Raw genomic sequence first — 23,016 nt, 5'->3', positions numbered from 1 at the left:
CCTGTTCATCTAGTTCATAAATCATCCTTTGTCAATTTTTATTTTTTTTTTAGATACTAAAATATATATTACTTAAAATATATTACTGTAAGCTCTTAAAGTTGATCTTCAGTTATATCAAACGTATAGCATTAAAAAACAAAAACAAACAAAACTTAGTTAATCAAGACAATTCTGGCTATCATGACCGCAGCGCGTGTCCTCCCTGCAGGTGGCACGGACCCAACGCCCCCGGGACCCCCACTGCAGCCCCGTCCCCGTCTGTCCCCTCCCTCCCTCCCATCCCAGCAGTGTCCCCGTTCTAGTGCAGGTGCCCCAGGGACCTCGGTGTGCTCTCCCCACCACCCTGCTCCCCACCACTGTTGCTGCTCGGCCGCTGGAGCTGAGCACAGCGCTGCTGGGCTGGCCCGAGGCGAGCAGAGCCCCCGTGGCCGTTTGCTAGCGGCCAGCGATGGCTTTGGGACAACGCTCCCAAGGGAAACAAAGCAGCTTCCCCAGGGCTCCACGCGTCCCAGGTGAGGCTCTTCCAGCACAGAACACGCTGCTCTTTCAGGCACTTCCCCCCTGCAAAACCAAAGTCTTTTTCCAAGCTGCTTTCAGCGACCCGAGCGCCGTCCACCTCAGCTGAGGTGCAAGCTCCTGCCCCAGCCCAGGCACCTGCTCCTGCCCCAGGGTCCCCAAAAGGACTGGGGGGGTGACCTGGCTAAGCGGTGACCTCCCAGCCATCAGGGCCCTGGCCAGCACTGCCTTCCCCATCAGCCCCGTGACTGCCCGACAAAGCACAGCTTGCTGCCTTTCCGTTTGATTTGAGACATGAACATCTCAAATTTCCCTCCCCGCGCTGCCCATCTGCACCTCAAAACCTCAACCCGTCCCTAGTCGCCTTCACTCCTCCATTCCAATCACCTGCACGAGATGGGAGGTTAAATGCCACGGGTCTCTTTGCATTCCTCGTTCTCACGCTGCCGGGCTTGGATTTACTGGAGAATGCCGTTACTTTAATACCTGCCCACCGAAGCCCAATGTTTTAAGCTGTGTCACGATCTGAATTACAGACCCAAAGTGAAGCAGGCTCGTTGTGTGCTGGGAGGAGGAGCAGAGGGAAGGGCAGGCGATGGAAGAGTGGAGACGAACGGGGGGAGCCTCAGCAGGAGGGCAGCAGGCCAACGCCACGCAGGGAGCGCTCCTAAAGGGGCGGCAGGATTTTCCCTTTCTAAAACACATTATTCAATAACCAGCACTGGAAAACATGCAAAGCTCTCAAGGTTTCATACAGACCTGTACTTGTATCGATCATTACACTGAGCCCCATTATTTCTAACAGTTTCCTAACCGCTTAATGCCCTCTTGCAAACCCGTGGCTATTATTCCTCAAGTTCCGCCTAGTAGCTCGTAGCGTCTGCTAAAATCAAAGACATGCAATTAAAAGGATTTATTATCTGAGACAGGAACAGAATAAAAGTAGCCCAATAAAAGTGCTCAGCTGTTAAAGTATAACTAAGGCACTGAACAGAGTTGTAAACTTCCAAGTCGTCGCGTGGGATGCCCACAGGGCCCACCAAAGCCTGGCAGCCGCTGACACTCGGTGGTCGCCCTCAGCTCGGTTCCTGCGGTCCTGCTCGTGAACAGCAGCTCCTGGCTCTCAGAAATGGGCCCGGAGACAACCCAACCCGCAGGCTGCAGGGGAGCTTGTGCAATTTAAAGGCAGTGACCTGTCGGAACCGCAGCTGGGGCTGCTGACTGTTTTAGAAGTCGCTGAGTACCCCGAAGCCTTTCCAACGCGACAGCGGCGACAGATCGAGCAGCCTGGGAACGCCAACAGCAGGCAGCAGATGGGTGCTGCTCCCTCAGCATCCTCCCCTTCCCCCTCTGAAGCAGCCTTGTATTCAGCAGGATTCACCCTGATGGACGTCAAGGTGTGAACAGCATTGAGCCAATTACGCCAGCAAAGCCTCTTTGCTTTTGTTTGAGGCTAAAATGACTTTTTCAGTCTGGTTTGTAACCCAAAACAACCTTTAAATTGGATTATACTGAGGGAACGAACGTGTCTCGCTGAGGATTACGTTGCCATAACTTTGCTTTCATGTCTAGACAAGGCTGGAGCTAATAAGGGAAGGGAAGATCCTGCTCTCCCCGGGGTACCCCACGTGAAGCCGTTTTACGCCGCGTCCTACGATTTCAAAGAATGGCAGAAATTCCTGGTGCAGCAGCAAAGAGGGAAGCAGGCAGCGATGGGTCGCTGTCCAAATGAGCACTTACATACAAACTGACCGAGGGAACAAATCATCCCTGCTACAGCAGCTGGGGCTGCAGCAGGAGAAGCAAATCTGCCTCTGCTGGGCTCCCCGGGCACGCACGGAGCCAGCCATGGGACGGTGCAGACCTGGTGCGGGGCTGCACAGTACGACAGAACTGGGAGTACGTCTGGCATCTGGCATTCTCTTCTTTTTTTTTTTGAGATGTAAGTGTAAAGTCTGCATTTCTAATACTTAAATCCCGTCCACCACTGGATGTCTACAAGGAGCGATGCATAATCGGAAAGCAGGAGTCACTGCTCCCCGGTGAATTTATTACGGGCAAAACTAAGAGCACGATGCACGCGCGGCCGCTCTCGTTAGCTCACGCACACTAACCCTGCTTTGGAGGACACCACGCTCTGCTGGACAGGGAAGGAAACACTTTTATTGTGAAGCGATTGAGTCTGCAACTCTCTTTACCATTAACAAACAAACCAACACCCGCTCCTCGCAAAACCACACGGCACCTCCCGGGCAGAGCTCCTGAGCTTACCACCAGCGCGAGGGAGAGGGAAGCAGGGAAAGCAGTAGTATAGTCAAACGGGAAGAAGGAAAAAAGGCTTTAGGACCCCAGCTCGTAAAACAGCTGTCACCTATTTTGTTAATATTGCTTCATCTTAAAAAGGCCTTTGGATTCAAAGTGAATTCAGTGCTTTTCCATCAAAAAGATACATAGATCTGTTACCTGACCAAGCTCCAGGATGGCCCCCCTCCCACCCCGCACAGTGACAAGATGGGACTGGACGTGACTATCGAACCTGACGCTGTTCTGGAAGAGAAGTGACCCACACATCCTCCGTGTGGCGCGGACACGCGGCGATCCGTCACCATGCAGATCGGCGAATGCTTTATTAGCCAGCCTGTCGTCAATCCGTGTCGTCGAGCACCAAGTACCGTTCTGCATCGGTTAATTCCCACCACCTGGAGCACACGGAGGCGTGAGCACCGGCTCCTGGGGGTGAGGAATGTGTCCCACCAGCTGCACCCCTCCCGAGCTCGCCCCGACACACCGGCTCGGCGTCCTCCGACGGACACGCGAGGCCCAGCGAGGTCCTTGCTTTCTTTCCCTACGCTCAGCTAAATAGAAAATCTTCTATAGAAATCGGAGAAGTCTGACTATCTGGAGTTTTTAATGAGCCACAGAAAGCTTCCTAGAAAACAGTAGGACAGAGGGTGACGTTTAGTGCACTTCACTTGCATAATGTGCTGCAACAACTGGCGGTGCTCAGCTCCGGGGGCCGCACTCTCCAGCTCCCTTGAAATAATGCCTAACAAAGCAGGTTTCTGCCGAGTCCTGACAGTCCAGAAATGAAATGCAGTTCAGCACATATTTGCGATCTCTGCTTTAAATGGTTCCTGGAATTACCAATAATCACAGTTACTGAGTTGTTTTAGTGATTTAAATCCTTGAATCCTACGGTTAGTACAGTTGCCTTTTTCGGTATTTGCCAGTAGCAAATCAAGATACCTCCGTCCCTAAAAGAAGGTTACTGCAACTGCCTCCTTGGAGAGGAGAGGATATGCGAATCAAAAACACCAGCCAATATTGCACAACCCAGTATGCCTTCTGGAGACAGCCGTGTCACAAGTGAGAGGCAAGGACTTGAAAGGCCTGCGTGATGTTAACGCCTTCCAATTCGGAAAAATTGAACTAAAATTTAGAGCAACACAGGAAGCCCGTTCAGGGTTTCCTGCTCCAGTGCTCTGTCATCAGTCAGAACAAGCGTTTAGTTTCGTATTATCCGGCTCTTCTCTTTCCAAGAGAAGCCCAACAGGCTGATGTTTTGCCGGGGGTTCATTCCCCCATCTAGAGCAGAGCTCAGCAAACATGCTGGATAGCAGGCTGGGGTTAATGAAACTGCAGTACAAGTCAAACACTATCTCCTAAAAGATTGAAAAAATATTTTTAAACAAAATAATGTGACATATTTACATAATTCCTTAAGTGCAAACTCTTGTCACAATTCACGTAGTTGAGCTCAATTTAGACTCACTGTACAAGAAGGTGCTCTTTCTTTAATGAAAGAAGAACTCTACTCTGTATTCCTGATTCAGTAACGTGTCTCTTGTGCAAGGCAGTAAATTTCCTGTTTCTTCCCAACGTACTTCCGAAAGCAAAACCAACGTCCAGCCATCCTCTTCCCCGCTTCACGTCCCGGTTACCGCACGACAAGGCAGGAGACACAGAGCTTAGAGGGGCCAATGCAATCGTCATGGCAGAAGGCGCCGCAGCCCTTGCACATGATCATGGCTTTCAACCTGCAGTAACATTTGGAAGGGGAGTCCTCCATGCTGTGGTCTTCAGCGAAGGCTTGAACCGGGATGGTCTGACTGTGGGTGCCAGAGTTCATAGCTTGGCTGGTGGGGATGGTGGTTACAGTCACCGAAAAGGACATGACGTTCCCCATGCTGCTGGACAGCTGATTGCATTCCGACAGCCCGGTCATGAGAGACCCTTGGTTGACGTCCGGGGAGGTGGAGACGTTTATTGTGCCGCTGTAACTGGGCCCGAGGAGCTGCGCTGCAGCATCTCCGCCCAGCTTCGGAGGGTGTGGATGAGGGAGCTGGGGAGGCTGCTGCTGCGCAGAGTCCGAGGACGGCACAGAAGGACTGAAAAGCTCGGGGCTGCCGTGCATCTTTCCCCTCATTGCATGTGCCATTTGCTCTTGAGCGGCTTGGATAAAATCTCGCGCTAGCGTCGTTCCGTCAAACCCCTGAACGCTCTCCCTGCTGACTGCTGCTTGCTGAGACGTGGCTGCTTCCGTCTTTACGCCCTTCTTAGCAGGGATGCCGTAATCTGAAGGGTTTGTGTTATGTGACCCCTGTTCTTTTTCACACTGGCCGGACACCTGCGAAGCCTGGGGCTCCTCTTTCACGCTGACACGTTCGCGTTCGTCACCGGTACTCTCGTCATCTGCATCTCCTTCCTCGCTGCTGCTGCTGCCCTGGCCGGCCATCTCCTCACATTCCCCAAATTCTGTTTTCGGAGCCTCAGCAGGACTGTTCAGACACAAGCGGTTTTCCGGGTTCAAGGAGAAGCCTCTCCTCAAACTCTCTGAGCCGCGGCCGTAGGTGGAAATGTTGAGCAGATAATGACCAGACATAGCAGGCTTGGAGGTCCTTCTGCCCATGAAACCCAGCACAAACCTCTGGCTGGTGGAGCTGTTTTCTAACTGGAAACCTGAGTGAGAGAGGTTCAGTTGTGAAGGCTGAAGGACTGGGAACAAATTCTGCCTCTGGACCCTCTTGATGAGAGTCTGAAGGATCTGCTCTTGGGTTGTTTTACTGAGCGGCTCCGGGCACGGGTGCTGGTCAGCGCCGGGGTCCTTTCCTGAGGGGACTGGAAAGGTCCTTGGAATGTGAGGCAGGGGCCTGTTCTGGCAAAAGATCTTCCCAAGCTGCTGTGCGGGTAAACCCGATTGTTTTTCACCACCCTCAGCTCCAGTCCCGTTCCCTGCTACACTCGCGGCACTGGGTGCTGCTGCCCCTTTTTCTTCGTTAGAAGCCAATGGGACAGTTTTCATTTCTGCTTTGGTGAGAGGCTTCGGCAGGATTTGTTCCAGAGGGACATTCTTGCCCTGAAGCAGTTGGGTGACCAAAGGGTTGTTAGCAGGAATACTGGAGCTTGTTTTGGGGAGGGCCCCGCTTGAGTTTAGGTGAGTTTTAAGGCTAGGTGCTGCTGACAAAGCGTTGGAGGAAGGGGCAGATGGAGCAGATGTTACCGCGCCTCCAGCCGGGGCTTCTGAGCCTGTGGGTGTCAGTGAAGACGAAGACATCAGAGGGGAAGGATTTGTGCCTTTGGAGACATCTGAGCTGGTCCCTCCTAAGGCCGCAGGTGCTACCTTAGTGACATTTGTGTTGGTACCCGCTGTGGACGCAGTGACACCGCCTGTTCCATCCCTGACAGCTGATGCCCCGCTGGCCTGGCTCGGACCTGCTGGAGCAGAAGGTGCTTTCTCTTGTTTGTCACTGCTGCCAGCGTATGGGGAGCCCGGAACCTGGGTTACAGTCACGTTTGGGGGGCTCTGCTTTATTCTGTCGCTTTTCTCTAATGCTGATGCCGCTGATGAGGAGCAGGTGGTGCCTGTATTGCTGCCTGGAGTTCTGGGTTGCAATGTGGAAGTTTGCTGTAGTTGTGCTCTAGAGAGATTGTGAGCTGGTGGCTGGTCCGTGGCCTGGGTCTCCATTTGGGAATGGGGCCCTGGACAATGGGGAAGAAACCTTCTCGAACTTCCCCCGCTTCCAGTTCCTGCCAGTTCCAGTGCATTTCCTCCAGTTCCAGTTTCGTTGGTTCCGCTTGGTGCTGCGTTACTCTTCTCTCCTCCACCACCCGGAGGGCCCCCACCACCGCCGGGCCCGGGCCCTGGCACTGCTCCCCCCGAAGACGCGGCGGCGGCGGCGGCGGCGGCTGCGGCGGCGGCCGCTGCCCTCTGGGCCCTGACTTGCTGGGCTTTGGCCTTGATGTCTGCCAGAGTTCTGGCCCCTGTTCTTCCCGGACTGGTAACTGAGGTTGGGAAACGTGCCCCGGGAGAGACCTGGCCCGCAGGAAATGGCATTGGGGAGATTCTGGAAACAGGAATCTGAAAGAGAGGAGAAGAAAAGTAGAATTGAGATATGGGGAACGTTTGACCCGCATATTTAAGAACAGAAACATTTACATGTGTAGTCCTAGATAAATCCCTTTGGTGTTCTCACTTGAGAGATAGGCATAGAAGGACACAGATGATCTTTTGATGTCTGGCACACTTACTTTGGGTCTATTACAATCTTAGACTGGAAGCTCCTCCCTTATTCTAAATTTCACCCTCTGTGCATACGCAGTTTATATCCATTCAAATGTCTGCGGCAATGTTCTGCTTTATTCTGAATTACACTTCTACCCCCTCTGTGTCTTTCTGTAAACTGGTAATATTCCCTATTTACCGTGTCTTCAAATAAAATGCCAAATTTTAGTCCTTTCTTCTAAAATACGTTCTCCGCTCCCCATACCATTACAGTTTACTTTATTTGTGTAAGTTCCTTCTTTCTAAAGTGTAAATGATGAGAACGGGGCACTAATGTTGGTGCTTTTCTGTCTCCATTGTAGGGACTTGAACTAGTATCTTACAAGGTTAATGTTTCTCTTCACAGATCTGCAACCCCTTGTGGACTCCCAGTCATCTTCTGATTAACCAGCTCACTACTTCCTTCTTTCCTGAGGACTGACATGTCTTTGCCTTACAGAGGAAACTATTTTCAATCATCCATAAATTCACTCTATATTATTAAATTAAATCCCATGTTTATTACATCGCACTGGAAGGTCAATCGCTCACCCTGTATATTTGTTTTTCCCCAATTTTGTGTTATTAACAAATTTTATAAATACTTGCCTACCTTTGCGCCGTACTTATTAACGCACTTATTAATGAACTTAGTTTGAACAATGAACCGCTTTTAAAATTTTGTTTTTGTGTTTGTACATTTCTTAGCAAGAACAATCTTAATAGGGGATTACAATTCTTAGAACATGCAGAAACACAGCAGTTCTGCAGTTTTCCACTTCCAGCTTCTGCTTAAGGCCCCAAATGAGGCCCTGTTCTACAAAAACCAAACTTGTATTCCTGCACACAACTATAAAAAAAAATCTGTGCTGGCTCACCCATTTACTATCTCCTATTGAGCATAACAGCACTGAAGAAAGTGTTAGTGTTATCTGTACATGTGTAATCCTGTAATCCTTTTCTGAAAGAGTATCAAATGTGTGAAATGGGAGTGTTTATTACTTACCAGCGGGAATTTCATAGAATCATAGAATAGCTTGGGTTGGAAGGGACCTTAAAGACCACCCAGTTCCAACCCCTTGCCATGGGCAGGATGCCATCCACCAGATCAGGTTGCTCAGGGCCTCGTCCAGCCTGACCCTGAACACCTCCAGGGATGGGGCACCCACAGCTTCTCTGGGCAACCTGTGCCAGTGCCTCACTGCCCTCTGAGTGAAGAATTTCCTCCTAACCTCCGATCTAAATCTCCCCTCTTGTAGTTTAAAACCATTCCCCCTTGTCCTGTGATTATCTACACAAGTAAAGAGTCCCTCTCCATCCTTTTTGTAAGATCCCTTTAAGTACTGAATGGCCTCGGAGCCTTCTCTTCTCCAGGCTGAACATCCCCAGCTCTCTCAGCCTCGCAGGAGAGGTTCTCCAGCCCCTTGATCATCTTTGTGGCCCTCCTCTGGACCCAGTCTAACGTCTCCACATCCTTCTTGTGCTGGGGGCTCCAGACCTGGATGCAGTGCTCCAAGTGGGGCCTCACAAGGGGAGAGCAGAGGGGGTCAGTCACCTCCCTAAATTCCCTGGAAGTTTAGCAGCAGTTGTCATCCATCCGATGACCTAGATCTCAAGTGCAAGAGAACTGCATTGTCCAGACCAAAGTGTGGGACCTTTCATGCTTCCTTCCTGTTTTCTCTGTCTTTTCAGTGATTTATTGCCAATTTCCTTTCATTCTCGCTAAGACTCAGCACTAAATGACTTTTGGAATTGAGGTTTTCCCTAAAACAGCCTTTCCCTGCTACCTAGTCTGACACTCCCCTGCATTCAGATGGTATAAATGATAACCGTATCATTTCTAGATGGTCTTTCTAAGCACAGGCAAATAATTTACTTTTTGGATTTGATAAAATCTAGCGAGCTGCTGATAGCATTCTCTCTAGACCTATTATTGTACCGAGGGGGATACTCACACATCGACAAAGTTGTGCGCTCTCAGGCTACAAGTTCCTTTGTAATTACAGTCCTGTAACTCCTCTGCAGCTCTCCCCAGCTCCCACCGTGACCTGCAGTGCTCTTTATTATTTTCAGTCTTGGGCTTGCATGCAATTGCTAGAGCTTCTGGTCCAGCAGACCCTTTAACAGATGCATGGCTTAGCTGAACTCGATTAGCCAGCCAGCTGATTCCCTTTATCAAACAGCCAAGCTTTTGTGGGTTTGGACCAACTATTTCTATCACTGTAATAAGGAGGTAACATAATTCACATACGTAGCCAGAACTGAAGCTCCCACCTGAGCTGATGGATACAAAGCCACTCGGTGGCTCTGCCCTTGTTTCTCCTTACCTTGAGTGGGGGTACCCGTGGCACCGGGGTCCCAGCTGCAGGAAAGGACTGTGGCTGGGTCCGAAACGACTGGTGGTGCTGGCAGTTCTCCATGATGCGGGGCTTCTTCTCAGGAGTGGTTACACCTTCCTCACGGCTCTCCGACTTCCTCTTATGGCCTTCAACGCTGACCTCCATTTCTTCATTTGCAGGGGACTTCTTTTCTGGTGTTTGTGGAGTAATCACCGGACTTGCCGTGTTTGCTACTACTTCACCTGCTTCAGGGCTCTTTGGTTTGCTCAGGGCCAAAATTGAGGTACTCACAGTCTCTTTCACTGGCACTTCCTTTGATGCAGCATGCTTCCTCTCTTCCTCTGGCTTTTGACTGACAGCAGATTGTGGTTTCTCTTGAGTGGACTCTCCTTGTGTTTTCTCTTTTAAAGAGAGAGGGTGGTCGCTAGGCTTTGCTGCACAGCCATCTGGGGAAACTGAGGCCTCTGCAGGTTTGGCTGGTTTTGGCTGCGTGTCCTCTCTTCTTTCCTCTCCTCCTTTTTTTGTTGTGGGTGTTGCCTGGGCTGCTTGTGCTTTAGACTCTGCTGGAGGAGTAATCTCCTCTTTGAGTGGTGCCAGAGGGGCTGGCATGCATTTTGGCTGTTCAGCTGCTGGATTTTCAACCTCTGTCTCAGCAGGGCTGGTGTTTGCTGTCAGTCTCTTGGACTCTTCAGGACTTAGTCCAGAACTAGCAAGAAAAACAGAATTTTTGTTTTGTGAAACATTCTTGCAAAAAGTATGAGAACAGAGAGGATTCTCTAGTTATGATACCCAAAATACATTTAACACCTAATTTTATGCCATGATCTCTGAAATCCTTCACTACTGTTAGTACTTCCAAATGAAACAGAATTTAATAACAATGTTTAGAACTAACTAAATGAGATATATGGAACATACATTAGATCTAGTCCTCTATCCAGATACTAATTTTCCAAGCTGAAAACCAAAAGAATTTGCCCAACAGTAAACATTTCCTTTACCAGCCACCACAGCCAGATCTCTACCACATGCAAACAACCCCACACAGCTTGCATCTGACTTAAGCTCATATGGTGACATTTGCTGGAAGGGAGCTCCTGAAAAGTGTCCCACCATTTCTTCCAGAAGAACGTGGCTAGTGCCAGAACTGCTGAAGTACCTTGAGGTTAGAACCAACATTGCTGCCTTTCCCCATCATCAAAAATTTGGGAGTATTTCCCTGTACTGCTCATCCATCTTTATTTGTGAAATGCCACCAGATCACTTGCATTCTCAACCTGGTTATTTTAAAAATACTCATTCCTTTACTCAGTACTCCATAGGTACACACATACACACCAGGCTCCTTGTCACTCATGGAACCCCAAATTATCAACCCATGGAATGATAAAAGTAGGGCTTACAATAACCTGAATGCTCTAGAGGGTTAAAACACCACAGACAAATGGAAGAGAAACTAGCTGGCAGTCCAAGGAGAAGCATAAAAGCTAACTGTAAAGATGCAGGATGAGAAATTCAGCATCAGCTATTTATGTGCAGCTTGTAATTTCCAACTTTCTTAGCACAGTTATTCACACAGAAACCTGAGATCCTTTCCAAAGCCTCAAAAAAGGGAAAATCTTGAAGCAAAAAGAAACAGAATGAAATACATGTATTTACAGACCTGGGAATTTAATCAAATGTAGGTCTGATTGAAGATGTGGGGAAAACACAAGATTCTACATAGAAGGTGACTCACAGTACGCTCAAACACCACACACCTGTGGATCCTCCAAAATACTGACACTAGAAGAACCACAGGAGGGGAAACATCTCAAAATATCACAGTAAGGAGGGGGAAAGGTTAATATGTAAGGATCTAAGGGACAGCTCACATAAAGAAAACAATGCTACACTAGTTAAACCATTAGAAATCTTACGATGGCGAACACATCAGTTCTGACCTACACACCTCAAGATACTTCCTCAGTTCTGTGACAGATGGATGAAGCTAAACCTTGTTCAGGTTTCAGGACTGATGAAGAGCAACGTGTATTGGTGGGCAGCACACTAACAGCACAGGAGCAGGTATGTCTGGACAGGCAACGAGGAGGATAAAACAGACAGCTGAAGGTCTTACCTCTGGCCATAGTAGCTCTCAAAAAAATGCTCCTTCCACAGCTCAACCTTCTTTTCTTTTTCTATCTCTTGACGTATTCTTAGCTGCATTTCTGGTGTAAACTCACCTGCAAAATGCAATAAGGGATATCTGCATAAAATGAACCAGGATAACCACAGAAGCTTTCACACTTCCAGATGAGAGTGATATCTCACAGAAGTCCCACAGCTTGTGACACTATCCCTGCCTGTGACACCTCAGCATTTCTCCAGAGCTGCAAGGTGTTTCCTTGCTGCCTCCTCCTTGCAGTGTGTGGGCAACAGCTTTCTGCCAGACAGTCCCAACTGCTTTGGCTGTCAGTGTCAGCTCTGGCTGCCAATAGATGCTTTGTGTGAAATGGTGCATATTAAATAAATACGAATATATACACAAAAATATGTTGTATGTATGCATGCACTACATGACTGCCACTTTCTGAAGGCTCAGAAGAGATTGCCAGGCAGACAGCAAAGCAATATGGCACTGTGAAATGACAGCCATGGGTGGCTGTGGTTCAGTATGCATGCGAGAACATCAAAAGCTTCTTGCTCAGCGTGCAACTGTAAATGGACAGTTTGTGGTGCACAGCACTTAAGTCTCCTCAATCTCGGGGAAAAAAGGAGGAATTCTAAAAAAAGATGTGTTGGCATGGGTGCCAAACGTAAACATGGCAAGTAACCCCCGTTTGTCATCCAGGACACGTGCATGTGTTATATTAAACTGCGGCTGACTCCAAACAGCCTTCTTATGAATCATCAGCAACTTGAAGAGTAGCTGAAGAAAGCCAACAGGACTGCTCTGCCCACAGTGCCACTGAGCTTTGATGCTTGGGCAGTGACGTGCTGCTCAGTGAGAACGTCAGTGGAGATCTCCAGCTTTCACCCTGATCACTGCAAGCTTCACCACCACAGCGGGTTCTACAGCAGTTTTGTTTTTAATCTGGTGAGAAGATCTTTGTGTAAACATTGTTGTACCCTCCGGATGTGTACTCATGAATGGACGAAAGGTCTTCTTTACAGAAGACATCAAAGGAAAACCACTAAATGATGGGAGCCAAACCAGGGGCAGTTTCAACAATTAAGGAGTACAGACAGCTGAGGTCTATGCCCAGTCTGTTTACTGGCACAGATACATCCACAAAATATAAAGGGTGATCCAGAAGCGGATACATTTTCTATGGAAAAGCCTCTTAAAAATCAATTGCCTGTGATGAGTAAATGGCATTCCCTTCTTGAAATGAGTCCTGATTGATGCTGCTGTCTTTATAAAAACTCAGCTTCATGGCTGAATTCTGTAGAGGAAATGGTCCCTTGCCAACGAATGAGCGCAGTTCTGATCTGATCTGATCAAATCATGGAATTAGCACCTCTAAGTTCAAGATGCAAACGATCGCTGAAGGTGCAGGTGTCCTACATATTAGTAAAGGGCTGTCTTTACAGTATACAAAGATTATGGCTCAAAGGATTGGCTGTACCAACTAGATGACTACACTGATGATGAAGTGCATTACTCTGGGAATATAATTTACCTTCCCTACTGAGCTTAGCAGTGGGCTATGTTTAGCTACTACAACTTAAGAATAACACATCTTTGCTATCATTTGACCAACATTTTAAAAGCATTTTTCTTTTGTCATTGCTTCCAAAGACTTGCCTATTTTTCCACATCAGTTCAAAAGGTAATTCCCTCCAGCAGCCCCTCCTATGAGTTGTAGTTTACAAAGATGTAGGCTTCTATTTGGTCTCATGAGCTATACTGACTACAGTCTTTGCCTAGTAAGTTACTCCAGGGTTTCAACTCCTCCATCAAAAATCTTTTACAAATTCCCCCAAACATTTGTTAGCCAAAAGCCTTTTAGCATTTTACTTCTTTGTCAGGGGAAGTTTTACCTTCTGACAACCTCTCCTTCCAGCCTTGGGCAGCTGACGTGAAGAACTCGTTGTTCAATGCAGAGCCACTCAGCTTCATCAAACCATCTGCCCCAACCTGGAATACGGAACAAAGCAAATAGCATTAATTAATTGAAAAGGCAAATGTCATGTTATGTCGTCTGAAAACAGAGCAGGAGTTGCAACTTTGCCACAAATCCTGCTAGAATTGGTCTTCATCTCATTTGGAAGAAAATAAAAAGGCTTTTTAAGGCTGTGCTAAGTTTGGGATCCAGGAGATTCTGATAAATTTTCCTCTTCCTTGCTTCAGCCCAGTTGTTTCCAACCTGGCTGCTGCACAAACATACGTGAGCAGCACACAATACAGGTGGCAAGGAGAATTGCAAGGAAACAAAGCAGCATGAAAAGCTGAAAAGCTTCTTCAGATCCACTTTGCCCTGCAAAATCAATGCAGGAGATTGCCTGAAGTACCATCCATAGCAACAGCTCTGCTGTTTTCTGGGAAAAGTAAGGACATAAAAGGTACCCTCTTAAAGCAACTCTGAAACATATATAATCATTTCCCTAAAAGCTTCAGGAAAAAAAAAAAAAAAAAAAGAGACAAATGAAGCTCAAAACCAATTCAGTCTTCAAAATATGGTTAACCAAATAGGACAGTCAAGCTATAGCATAGGACATAAATGAGAATGAAATAAATAATAAATGAATATAAATAAATATTAAATGAAATAAGGCTAAGACTGGAACATAGCACGGTGGGACATTATCATCACAAAAGTGGAATTTTCTCTGTTAGAAACACAAAAATACACGTATCAGTCAGGAAGTCACAAAAACCTGCTGTGGGCAAAACAGATGTAATTCCATTTCTTGTATAAGTAACACAGTAATAAGTAATAAATCAGAGCAAACAAGCAAAATCTTACTGTCCAAATTTGGGATATATCTGATTACAACGGAAGATCTGTGGAAGAACTTGCAATGGTGCAGGATTTGGTAAAGAGAAACCCTGCTTTTACTGAGGCATCATTTGTAATTAAAATGCCGGCCAGGACATAACAGGAGGTTTCATAGTTAAGATTGAGTTGGACACTTAAGTTAGGAGCTGCTGCACAGCCAGCCACTATCGAGATGTACAAAAGCAGAAGCTTATTTTCTGATCCAAACCCTCATTATTCAGCTACAGGGAACAGAATTCACCAGATTATCCTCTCTAGAAGACACGGTGCTGCCTGTGCCTTATTTTGGAGCACAGGCAGCTGTTGCAGGGCTGACTGGGTTGTGTCTCAGAAAGTGCCCCCTTTCTGTTTTACAGAGGCACCCACTGGAATAACTTGGAGGGAGTCACTACCACGCAGAACACAAGTTGTGTGCCCTTTTGCATTTCACCTCTTCTCCTGTTTACTACAGCAAAGTCTGACTTTTTTTGGAACGCATCACAATTTGATGTGGTCAGCTGCTCTCAGGCATTTACCACAGTGAAATGTAGAATTTGTCCTCTCAGGAGCCAAGCATATTATTTATAAAGTTGTTCTCAGTCAAATTCTAATTGAATTTAAGGATAATTAAACTTAAAAGTCAGGACAGCAATGTCTTGCCATCTGCTGTGAGCATCTTGCCAGTAAACTCCAGCTGCAAACTCCACCACGTCGTATTTTGACGCATACCTAATTATTGCAACGGGAACTGGACTTAGAGAACAATTCCTTCAAGTATTTATTGGACTAACAAGTCCCCAATGAATGCTGATTGAAGATAAGAATTTGTGAGACAGCAAAAAATGTTACAACTCTTCCTAACTCCAACTGAACAGCATCTGTTCAGGAAAGCATCCTCCGCAAAGCAGGTCAGACTGCAGCTGCGTGACCCAGATGCATTAGTAACACCCTGTGAGCCCCCAAAGAGCAGCACAGCCACAACCATGGAGAGAACTTCACTAAACACGCGTGTCTGTGCTCCAAGTGTCTACTTTTGGGTCGGCATCCCTTCACAGTTCATAGTGACCACGCCGTCTGTGGATGTAGGTCAGGACCGAGCTCTCACCCCGAAGCAGACACCTGGATGCTGTCACATGCAGGTAATTGTACTGACTGCATCTCCACGGGCTGTAAAAGCAGCCTGCAGTAACGAGATGAGATGTCAACTCATGGGGCATGACTAAGGTGTGTAAACGCAGGCAGCTGGTACTGGTTTGAACAGCGCACAGTAAAACATCTTCAAGGGACTCTCAGATCTGATACAGAAGGCATCCCCCTGGAGTGGCATCTTGAAGCCAGCCTTGATATCTAAAGGACATTCAGAATGGCTCTAGGCACATACTTTAATGCATCTGAATTAACAACCCTACGATTGCAGTGGAAGCACAGTGCAGAAGCCCATTTTGCTCTAAAGATCCTGGGCCAGTTGAGGCAGGAATGATGATGATAAACATAACACACAATTAAGGTGAAAGGAAGGAAGTATTCTTGGTTTAGCTATAACTTCTCTGGTATTCCACGTGAACAGATTTAACTTCACTTCCTGAACTCACTGGTTTTTCCTCCTTTTACATGAAGTGCAACATTTGTTCCTTTCTCCTCTCTTGGTATCATCCCTGTCTTCCACAAGCTGCTGAAGAAAACTGCTGTGATGTTGAGACTGCTTCAGCCAGATTTTATTTATCCCTTAGGATGAAATTCATCAGATCCATCTGAGATGAAAGTAACTTATCAGTAGGTTCTCTCAGCAGTTCTTTCAATGCTGAAGGATGAGTCCTTACCCCCTTGTCACTAATGGTAATTGTTCCAGTTAACATAATTTGTTTAGTGAAGAGTTGGGTGAAAACCTTCATTGTTTCTTCTGTGCCACTGCCAGAAAATATTCACCCATTCCTCCCCACTGAGTACTCTTCTACTTTTTCAAATCCATCTATTCCTGCACAAAGAAGTTTCAAGCAGACAATCCACAAAATATAAAGGGCCTCCAAAGCTGACTCACTTTTCATGCTTGGTACCTTTACTCTAGTGTGTTTCAGATCAGGACACAAGCTCTTTGCAGTCTACTCTGCAATCTGGACAATATTAAAATGCAATAGAGAACTCACTCAGTTTTCATTCTACCAAATCCAGAATTTGACAGCAGTAACACAACATAATGGGAAACAGAAGAGGATGGAACTAAAATCCTCCATCTGTTTAGGCATCCTGTGGGAAGGCACCTGTACAGAGGGCTGCAGGGTTAATCCTGTATTGATGAGTCTGGGGGAGGACAGGAGAGGAAGATGCTGAAACCATTGCTCCAGGCCTTCATCAAGTCCAATGTAACAGAAACATTTTTCTCACTGTAGCTGAAAATGTGCAGTTGACTGAATGGAATCAAGCCACTGGTTTATCAAATTTGAATTATTTTATCTGGTAGCAACAAATACGCAAACAAATCACTGAAGAATTTTCCAGTATTTTGCACTGTACCCAGAGAAATAAGTCTATCCCAATAGATGTTGACATAGTATTTGGATGTCTTGTCTGAATTACTTCTGGAGATGATCCCAACTGACCCCTTCTCATCACACCAGAACACATAACTTACCTGCCTGTCCACCTCTGGCAGCAGCAGCAGCAGGCGCTGCTGGCATTCCGTAGGCAGAACAGAGAACGTATGCTTGTTGATCAGTGCCCGCAGGTTTGTGTTCACGAGGATGGAGTCAGGAGTTTCCACATCAATTTCAGCACACTTTGTTCTCTTCAGCTGCCCTGCAAAGAATGAAAAAGACCCGAGTAACATCTTACCTGAGTGGGGATTAAATGCTCCTTTAGAGTTCACTCTAAAGCAGCATTTCAAACCTTAACTTGAAATCTTACATGGTTTACCTTTGTAAAAGGTTATATATAGCTAACAACAAAATGTGGGAGGTCCTTTCTGGCACAGAAAATTTCCATACCTAGTACATCATACTCTGTGTCAGTTAATCAAGCTTTTCTATGAATCCTGGTATCTATCTGGGGAGTATCAAGGATTCTTTTTCAAGGGGGTTTCTAGAACTGCTTTTAGCCACATCAGTTTTCTATTTTAAGCCTCTAGTTGAGGTCAGTTTGTTCTTCTGGATTTCTTCTTGGACTTTACTACCTTATTCTCAGCAAGAGCATTTCAGAAAAAAATCATCAGCTCATTCTGCTCGTGTTGAAAGCACAACACTAGACAAAGCAGTAAAAATGCAATAATTCTCCTCTTTCCTTTTCTGTGTTTGAAAGCCAGGAAATCCAGCCTTAACCCTTACACTACTGCCAGCTTCGTGTACGTACTGCAAATTCAGAAGCTATTACTGAAGAAAGCATTTGTACCATATACACAATTTCCTTTGGATTCATCTACTGTCTATTATGGGCAAAATACCACAAGCTTGGAGGCTTAGATTAAAAGTGGATTAATAGAAAAATGGCTAATGTTAAGACGGACCCTGTGCCACCTGAGCTCAGGGATCACAGCAATTATTTTAAGGTAACATACCTAACAAAATAAATTCATGAGGACTTGTTCCCTTTGGAAGACTGCTCTCTCAGAAGTTGTTCAGGAAATGGCTCTGCAGGTTTGTAACTTATCAAGACTGGCAGAATTTCCTATTTGCAGTGAGAGCTGAAGCTAGACTGTCGAGCAGGCACCTCAAGCTAGCTGCACTGTTCCCATCTGACTGAGAGTTCACTGATACAAGTGCCCTAAGTGGCACCTGAGCATTCCTTTGCCTTACATTTTTCTCCCAATATTTCATTTGTATGAACATAGAACCTGGAAATTGTTTTACCTCAATGGGTCACAATCCTTTTATTTTTTTATGGCCAAGATAAGAATTGCAAAAGCAACCTTATCTCACATGGCACTGTAAATGTGTCTGAGCCTTGAGGTAGTGGAGGGAGAGAAGGAATTCAGAACTGAGGAGACAAAAAATTTGACAAATCAGCCAAATGTGATACTAATAAGTTTAACAGAAACAACAGAACTAGAAGCAAGGCCACATCCTCCTCATTGATAAAATTACTAAAAAATAATCAGTAGCTCTTCATTAAATTATGGTTATCTGTTGTAAAAGAATGAGTTGCCCAAAACAGTAAATCAGAGGATGGGGGATTAGAGAAACCCCAGTGGACTCACGGTTGAGTGAAACTTTTGAACTGATGGGATTTGGGGACGGTATGCAATGAGGAGTTATGGGCTGAGAACATACTCTCTTCCTTTTCCTGTGACTTCCAGAGGCAGGGCAAGGTGCCATTTAAATAACAATATCCTATTTTATTCCACCAAATGTATACAGATGTCTAAAATGCAGGCATTGGCACATCAGCTAGCTGTGTGGAGGACAAATGAAACATGCCCTCAAAATGCCTTTTTCACCAGTGATAAAGGAAATCTTGAATGATTAGCATAGATGGAGACCTCAGCATGGCCTTATGTTCACTGACATTAATTTCACCATTGGTATATGCAAAAGAAACCACAAAAGGTCACGAAAGCTGAGAAAGATCTAACTCAAACGAACTGAAAGGAAGCCGAATAACATTGGGGTCTGAGCTATAAAGATCTGGGAAGGAATTTTTTATTTCATTTTTATTTTTTAATCTTTCCAAAGTATCTTAAGCACATGAAAAATGTCTGATAAACAATGCAAATCCTTCTTTGCTTCTCAAACTGTAAGCTGCAAATTCAAAGGTAGAAACCCCTGATGATAAGAAGTAAGCCAAGGCTTATTTGTATATGGCAAGTTTGAATTATTTATCCTAGTTCATACAGAAGGTATTAGGAGCGCCTTCCAGGATTGTCAAGAAATCACTTTAGCAATGGAATTAAATGCACATTTTAGTCAATTTTGCTATTTAGGCTTTTGTTCTGTCATTAGAATAACTTAATCTCTGTAAGCAGAAAAATAAATATCTTACTTGCATGGAGCCTGTCAGATCTCTGGAATGGCTTCTTCCCCAGCCCTGGCAAGGAGTTATCGAGCTTAACAGAGGGAGAGGAACTGGAGGTGGAGTTCTGCGGGCTGCTTGACTGTCCATCTGACTGCTTTCCTTCCCAAGCTGCACAGGAAATTGAAACATTTAAACACGGGGATGTACAAAGAAATATTACGAGACATCTGTTTGGACTGAAATAAAGATTCTTTAACACACGTCCCCTAATCCCGGCAGCTCTGGGACAAGCACTTCTGTGATACTTACATGCCTTTATTCTTGTAGCACTCACTTACTTCCCAACAGGCTGAAAGCAGAAAAGCCTTTTGTAGCTATCAGACTGTCACAAAACAAAGAGACACCCATTCCACCTCTGGTTTGAGTCTACTTCCCATTTGGTCCCATCTGATCTCCCATCCATACCCAATCCAGTGATGATCTTGTTAAAATGTCCTTTTAGAAGCAGCTTTAGTTCCTACTAGACTTTGGTGTCACAAAAAACTTCCTACCTTATGTGCTTTCTCCATTTTTACCCATTTTTCTAAATTTTATTATTTTTCGGTAATTCCTCCTCCTCTTTCAAACAGAGATATATTCATGTCCTCATCCCAAGTCACCACTTATCTATACCAGTGATTTTACCACTACGGTTTTTCCTTACAAAGCAGAGCCACCCACATCCTTTTTTCTGTAGCAGTGTTTTTTACTGCTGGTGGGAAGAGCTTCTTCCCTAGATTCTCCCTGCCTTCCTTTCATCTTTCTAGGTAACAAGTTAAGAAAACGAGGTCTTCTGTGCTCTCTTCAGGTGTACATGCAATAGCAGGTACCCACTCAGGTATGGAATGGCACCGAATCCCATGTCCTTACAAGGCCTCTCTACCATTTTTGAAAAGAAATGGAGACTGGGGCAGATTCCCCACAATAATGCAAATGTTGCACCCACCTTCAAAAGGGCATAAAGAAGATCTGAGAAAATACAGGATAGTCACATTCATCCCTGGGAAAACAATGGAGTGTGTGCACGAAGGAGACGATAGTGACTGGAGGTGGTCAGCATGGACTTACCAAGGGTAAATCAGGCCTCAGTAGGTTGATTACCTTCTGTGATCAAATGACTGGATTTGTGGATGAGGGAAGACAGCTGGATGCCAATTACCTCAACTTTAGCAAGACAAGTGACATTGTGTCCTGCAATACTGAACATGCTCAGACATTGGGGTCTGGGTGGTTGGACAAAGGGACGGGACAATGGCTGGATGGTCAGACTTGGTGATGGTCTGCCTGCAGGGTGGCAACAAGTGAGTGCTTCTGGGCACCTGGCCTGCTTCACATTTTTATTCAGGGGACACAGGACTTGCTGAAGTCTGCAAGTGCCACTAAACTGTGGGGAGCACTCCCTGAGCCCAAGGACAGAGCAGCCACCCACTGGGGCCAAGCCAGGCTGGAGGCAGGGGACAGCAGGAACCTCATGAGGACAAACACAAAGTCCTGCCCAAAGGGAAGAAGGGCCAACAGGCAGGCTGGGGCAGCTTTGCTGCAAGGAACCAGGGAATCTTGGTGAACAGCAGCTGAACTTGAGGCAGCAGTGTGCCCTGGCACCCAAGGCCTCCTGGGCTGCATGAGCAGGGCCACAGGATCCAGCAAGGATGTTATCCCCTCTACTCAGCACTCATTACACCTCACCTCCATTCTGTGTCCTGGCCCATGTTCTCAAGTACAATGAGGACATGAAGAAACAGGGATGAGATCTGCCGAGGGCCACCAAGATGCTCAGGGGAGGTAGCACTTGCCCTGTGAGGTGAGGTGGAGGGACCAGGGCTTGCTCAGGCTAGAGAAGAAAGGGCTGAGGGTGGCCACCTTGTTCCTACAGGGGGCCATCAGGAAGATGGAGCCAGGGTTGTCACAGGGGTGCAGAGCAGGAGGTTGAGAGAAAGAGGGGTATAAGGAAAAACTTTTTCCCCATGAGGACAGTCTAGCAGGGGAGAGAAGGCCCAGAGAGGTTGTGCCATCTCCATCCTTGGAGGTTTTCAAGACCTGACTGGACAGAGCTCTGAGCAACCCAGTGGAGGCCAAGTTTCCCCTGCTTGGAGCAGGAGGTTGGGCTACAGGCCTCCCTGAGCTCCCCACACACATTAAATATTCACAGTTATTGATCTATTCTACAGTTCTAACGTTTTCAGAGTAGTGCCAGAAAGGCTGCATAGGGTGACAGGCAGAATGTACCACACCTTATAAACTGCAAGGTAGCAGCAAAATATGGCAAGTCAGAGAGAGAAGGAAAAAGAAAACAACAAAAAATAGAAATGCTGGAGGAAAATAGTTAAGTTCACCCATGATGAAAGTGGATGTGGCAATATCATGGGACGTGTGAAACCAAAATAAGGAGAGAAATTGATGTGCTGTGACCTCCTGTCCCAGAGGCCTGGTGTGCTGCCTGTGCAGGGCAGCAGGATCTCCTGGCCATTCACAGGAATGGCAAAAGCCTTCCCAGGACCACAAAGAATTAAGACAGCAAACACTTTAAGCACTCTGTGTAATACGAATTTAGATTACTTATTCTATTAGTCTATTTTAATAATTACTCCATGTTAGCTAACAATGTTATGAGAATATCTTAGCTGCTCTGGGCCCCTTTACTTCTCCCCTGTTCCTACTTCCCTAGGAGAAAATGCAATTCCTCCTGGGGTGGGGAGCTCAGGTGGTGTGCTCCTGCAGGAACAGCGCTGAGAGTTGTGCTAATGAAGCATTCAGGTTTAATCCTAATAAGCAGAGAAACTGCAAAAGGCTTTTAAATTATCATTTTCTACCAAAGGCTTTATACACCTGGCACTACATTTTCTTCACACAGTCACTGGAAATGTGTCATTTTCTAATAGATTGATTTTGACTTCCTTTTCACACCACACCAGCTGAGGTGTGAGGGGCACAAGCACAGCTCAGGACTGATTTTCAAACAAGCACAGTGAGATTAACTGCTTTCCCCTGGGCTTTTCTGAAAGGATCAGAACTACAAAGCTGCCTGGGAACAACAGGCAACAGCATCAGCTGCTCAGTCCCCACCTCCCTTACTCTGCTTTGAAATGATGCATGAAGTACTGTCGATAAGCACGCCTGCTTCTTTCAAATGGATGGATGGAGCATAGCTGCAACCTTCATATGTCTGAACAGATGTTACAAGAAACATTCCAGCAGTACACAACCAGCAAGCCAGGACAGATTGGTCTAGTTTGGGTTTGGATTTGTTTAGGGCTATTTGGAAAGGGAGAATAAACAAACACACTAAAACACAGAAAGAATTTTATACTAAAGAAAATCAGGAAGAGATGAGGAAACATCTCCAATTATGCAAAAGGCTGTAGAGAGAAGAAATCAAATAATCTGCATGTCCATGGTGGATAGGACAGGAAACCTTGGTTTTAAACCAAAACAAGAAAAGATTCTGATTGGCGGCCGATAAAAACAATTTAAGGATAAAGTTAACAAAGCAGGAAGGGTGAGACTTGCTGGGAGTTTTTGGCCTTTGCATCAGTGGGGTTTCTGAGAACAGGCTGAAGAAAACATCTGTCAGGAATGCACACGAGATCCTGCGCTGAGGAGAGGATGTGGACTAGATGAGCTCTCGAGGGGCTAGTTTCCAATGACTACAAAGTTTTTAACCTAGCCAGTGAAT

At 46.2% G+C, this 23,016-nt stretch overlaps 1 protein-coding gene across 4 annotated transcripts in view; it reads right to left on the bottom strand.

Moving 5' to 3' along the window:
• Positions 1-2,367: 2,367 nt before the first annotated feature.
• Positions 2,368-23,016, bottom strand: part of ASXL2 (ASXL transcriptional regulator 2) — a 98,958-nt gene continuing 78,309 nt past the window's right edge. For all 4 annotated transcript variants that reach the window (XM_084514032.1, XM_084514033.1, XM_084514034.1 and 1 more), the window contains 6 exons: positions 19,332-19,472; positions 16,993-17,156; positions 13,426-13,522; positions 11,519-11,624; positions 9,388-10,105; positions 2,368-6,877 (listed from right to left, as the gene is read on the bottom strand). In XM_084514032.1, the coding sequence (XP_084370158.1) occupies positions 4,457-6,877; positions 9,388-10,105; positions 11,519-11,624; positions 13,426-13,522; positions 16,993-17,156; positions 19,332-19,472 (3,647 nt within the window). In that variant the 3' untranslated portion in view covers positions 2,368-4,456. The remainder of the gene's footprint in view (positions 6,878-9,387; positions 10,106-11,518; positions 11,625-13,425; positions 13,523-16,992; positions 17,157-19,331; positions 19,473-23,016) is intronic.

The sequence above is a fragment of the Aythya ferina genome (genome assembly GCF_964211825.1).
Source record: "Aythya ferina genome assembly, chromosome: 3".
Taxonomy (NCBI): Eukaryota; Metazoa; Chordata; class Aves; order Anseriformes; family Anatidae; genus Aythya; species Aythya ferina.
Note: the sequence above shows the minus strand (reverse complement) of the source record. Positions and strands in the feature narration are given on the sequence as shown.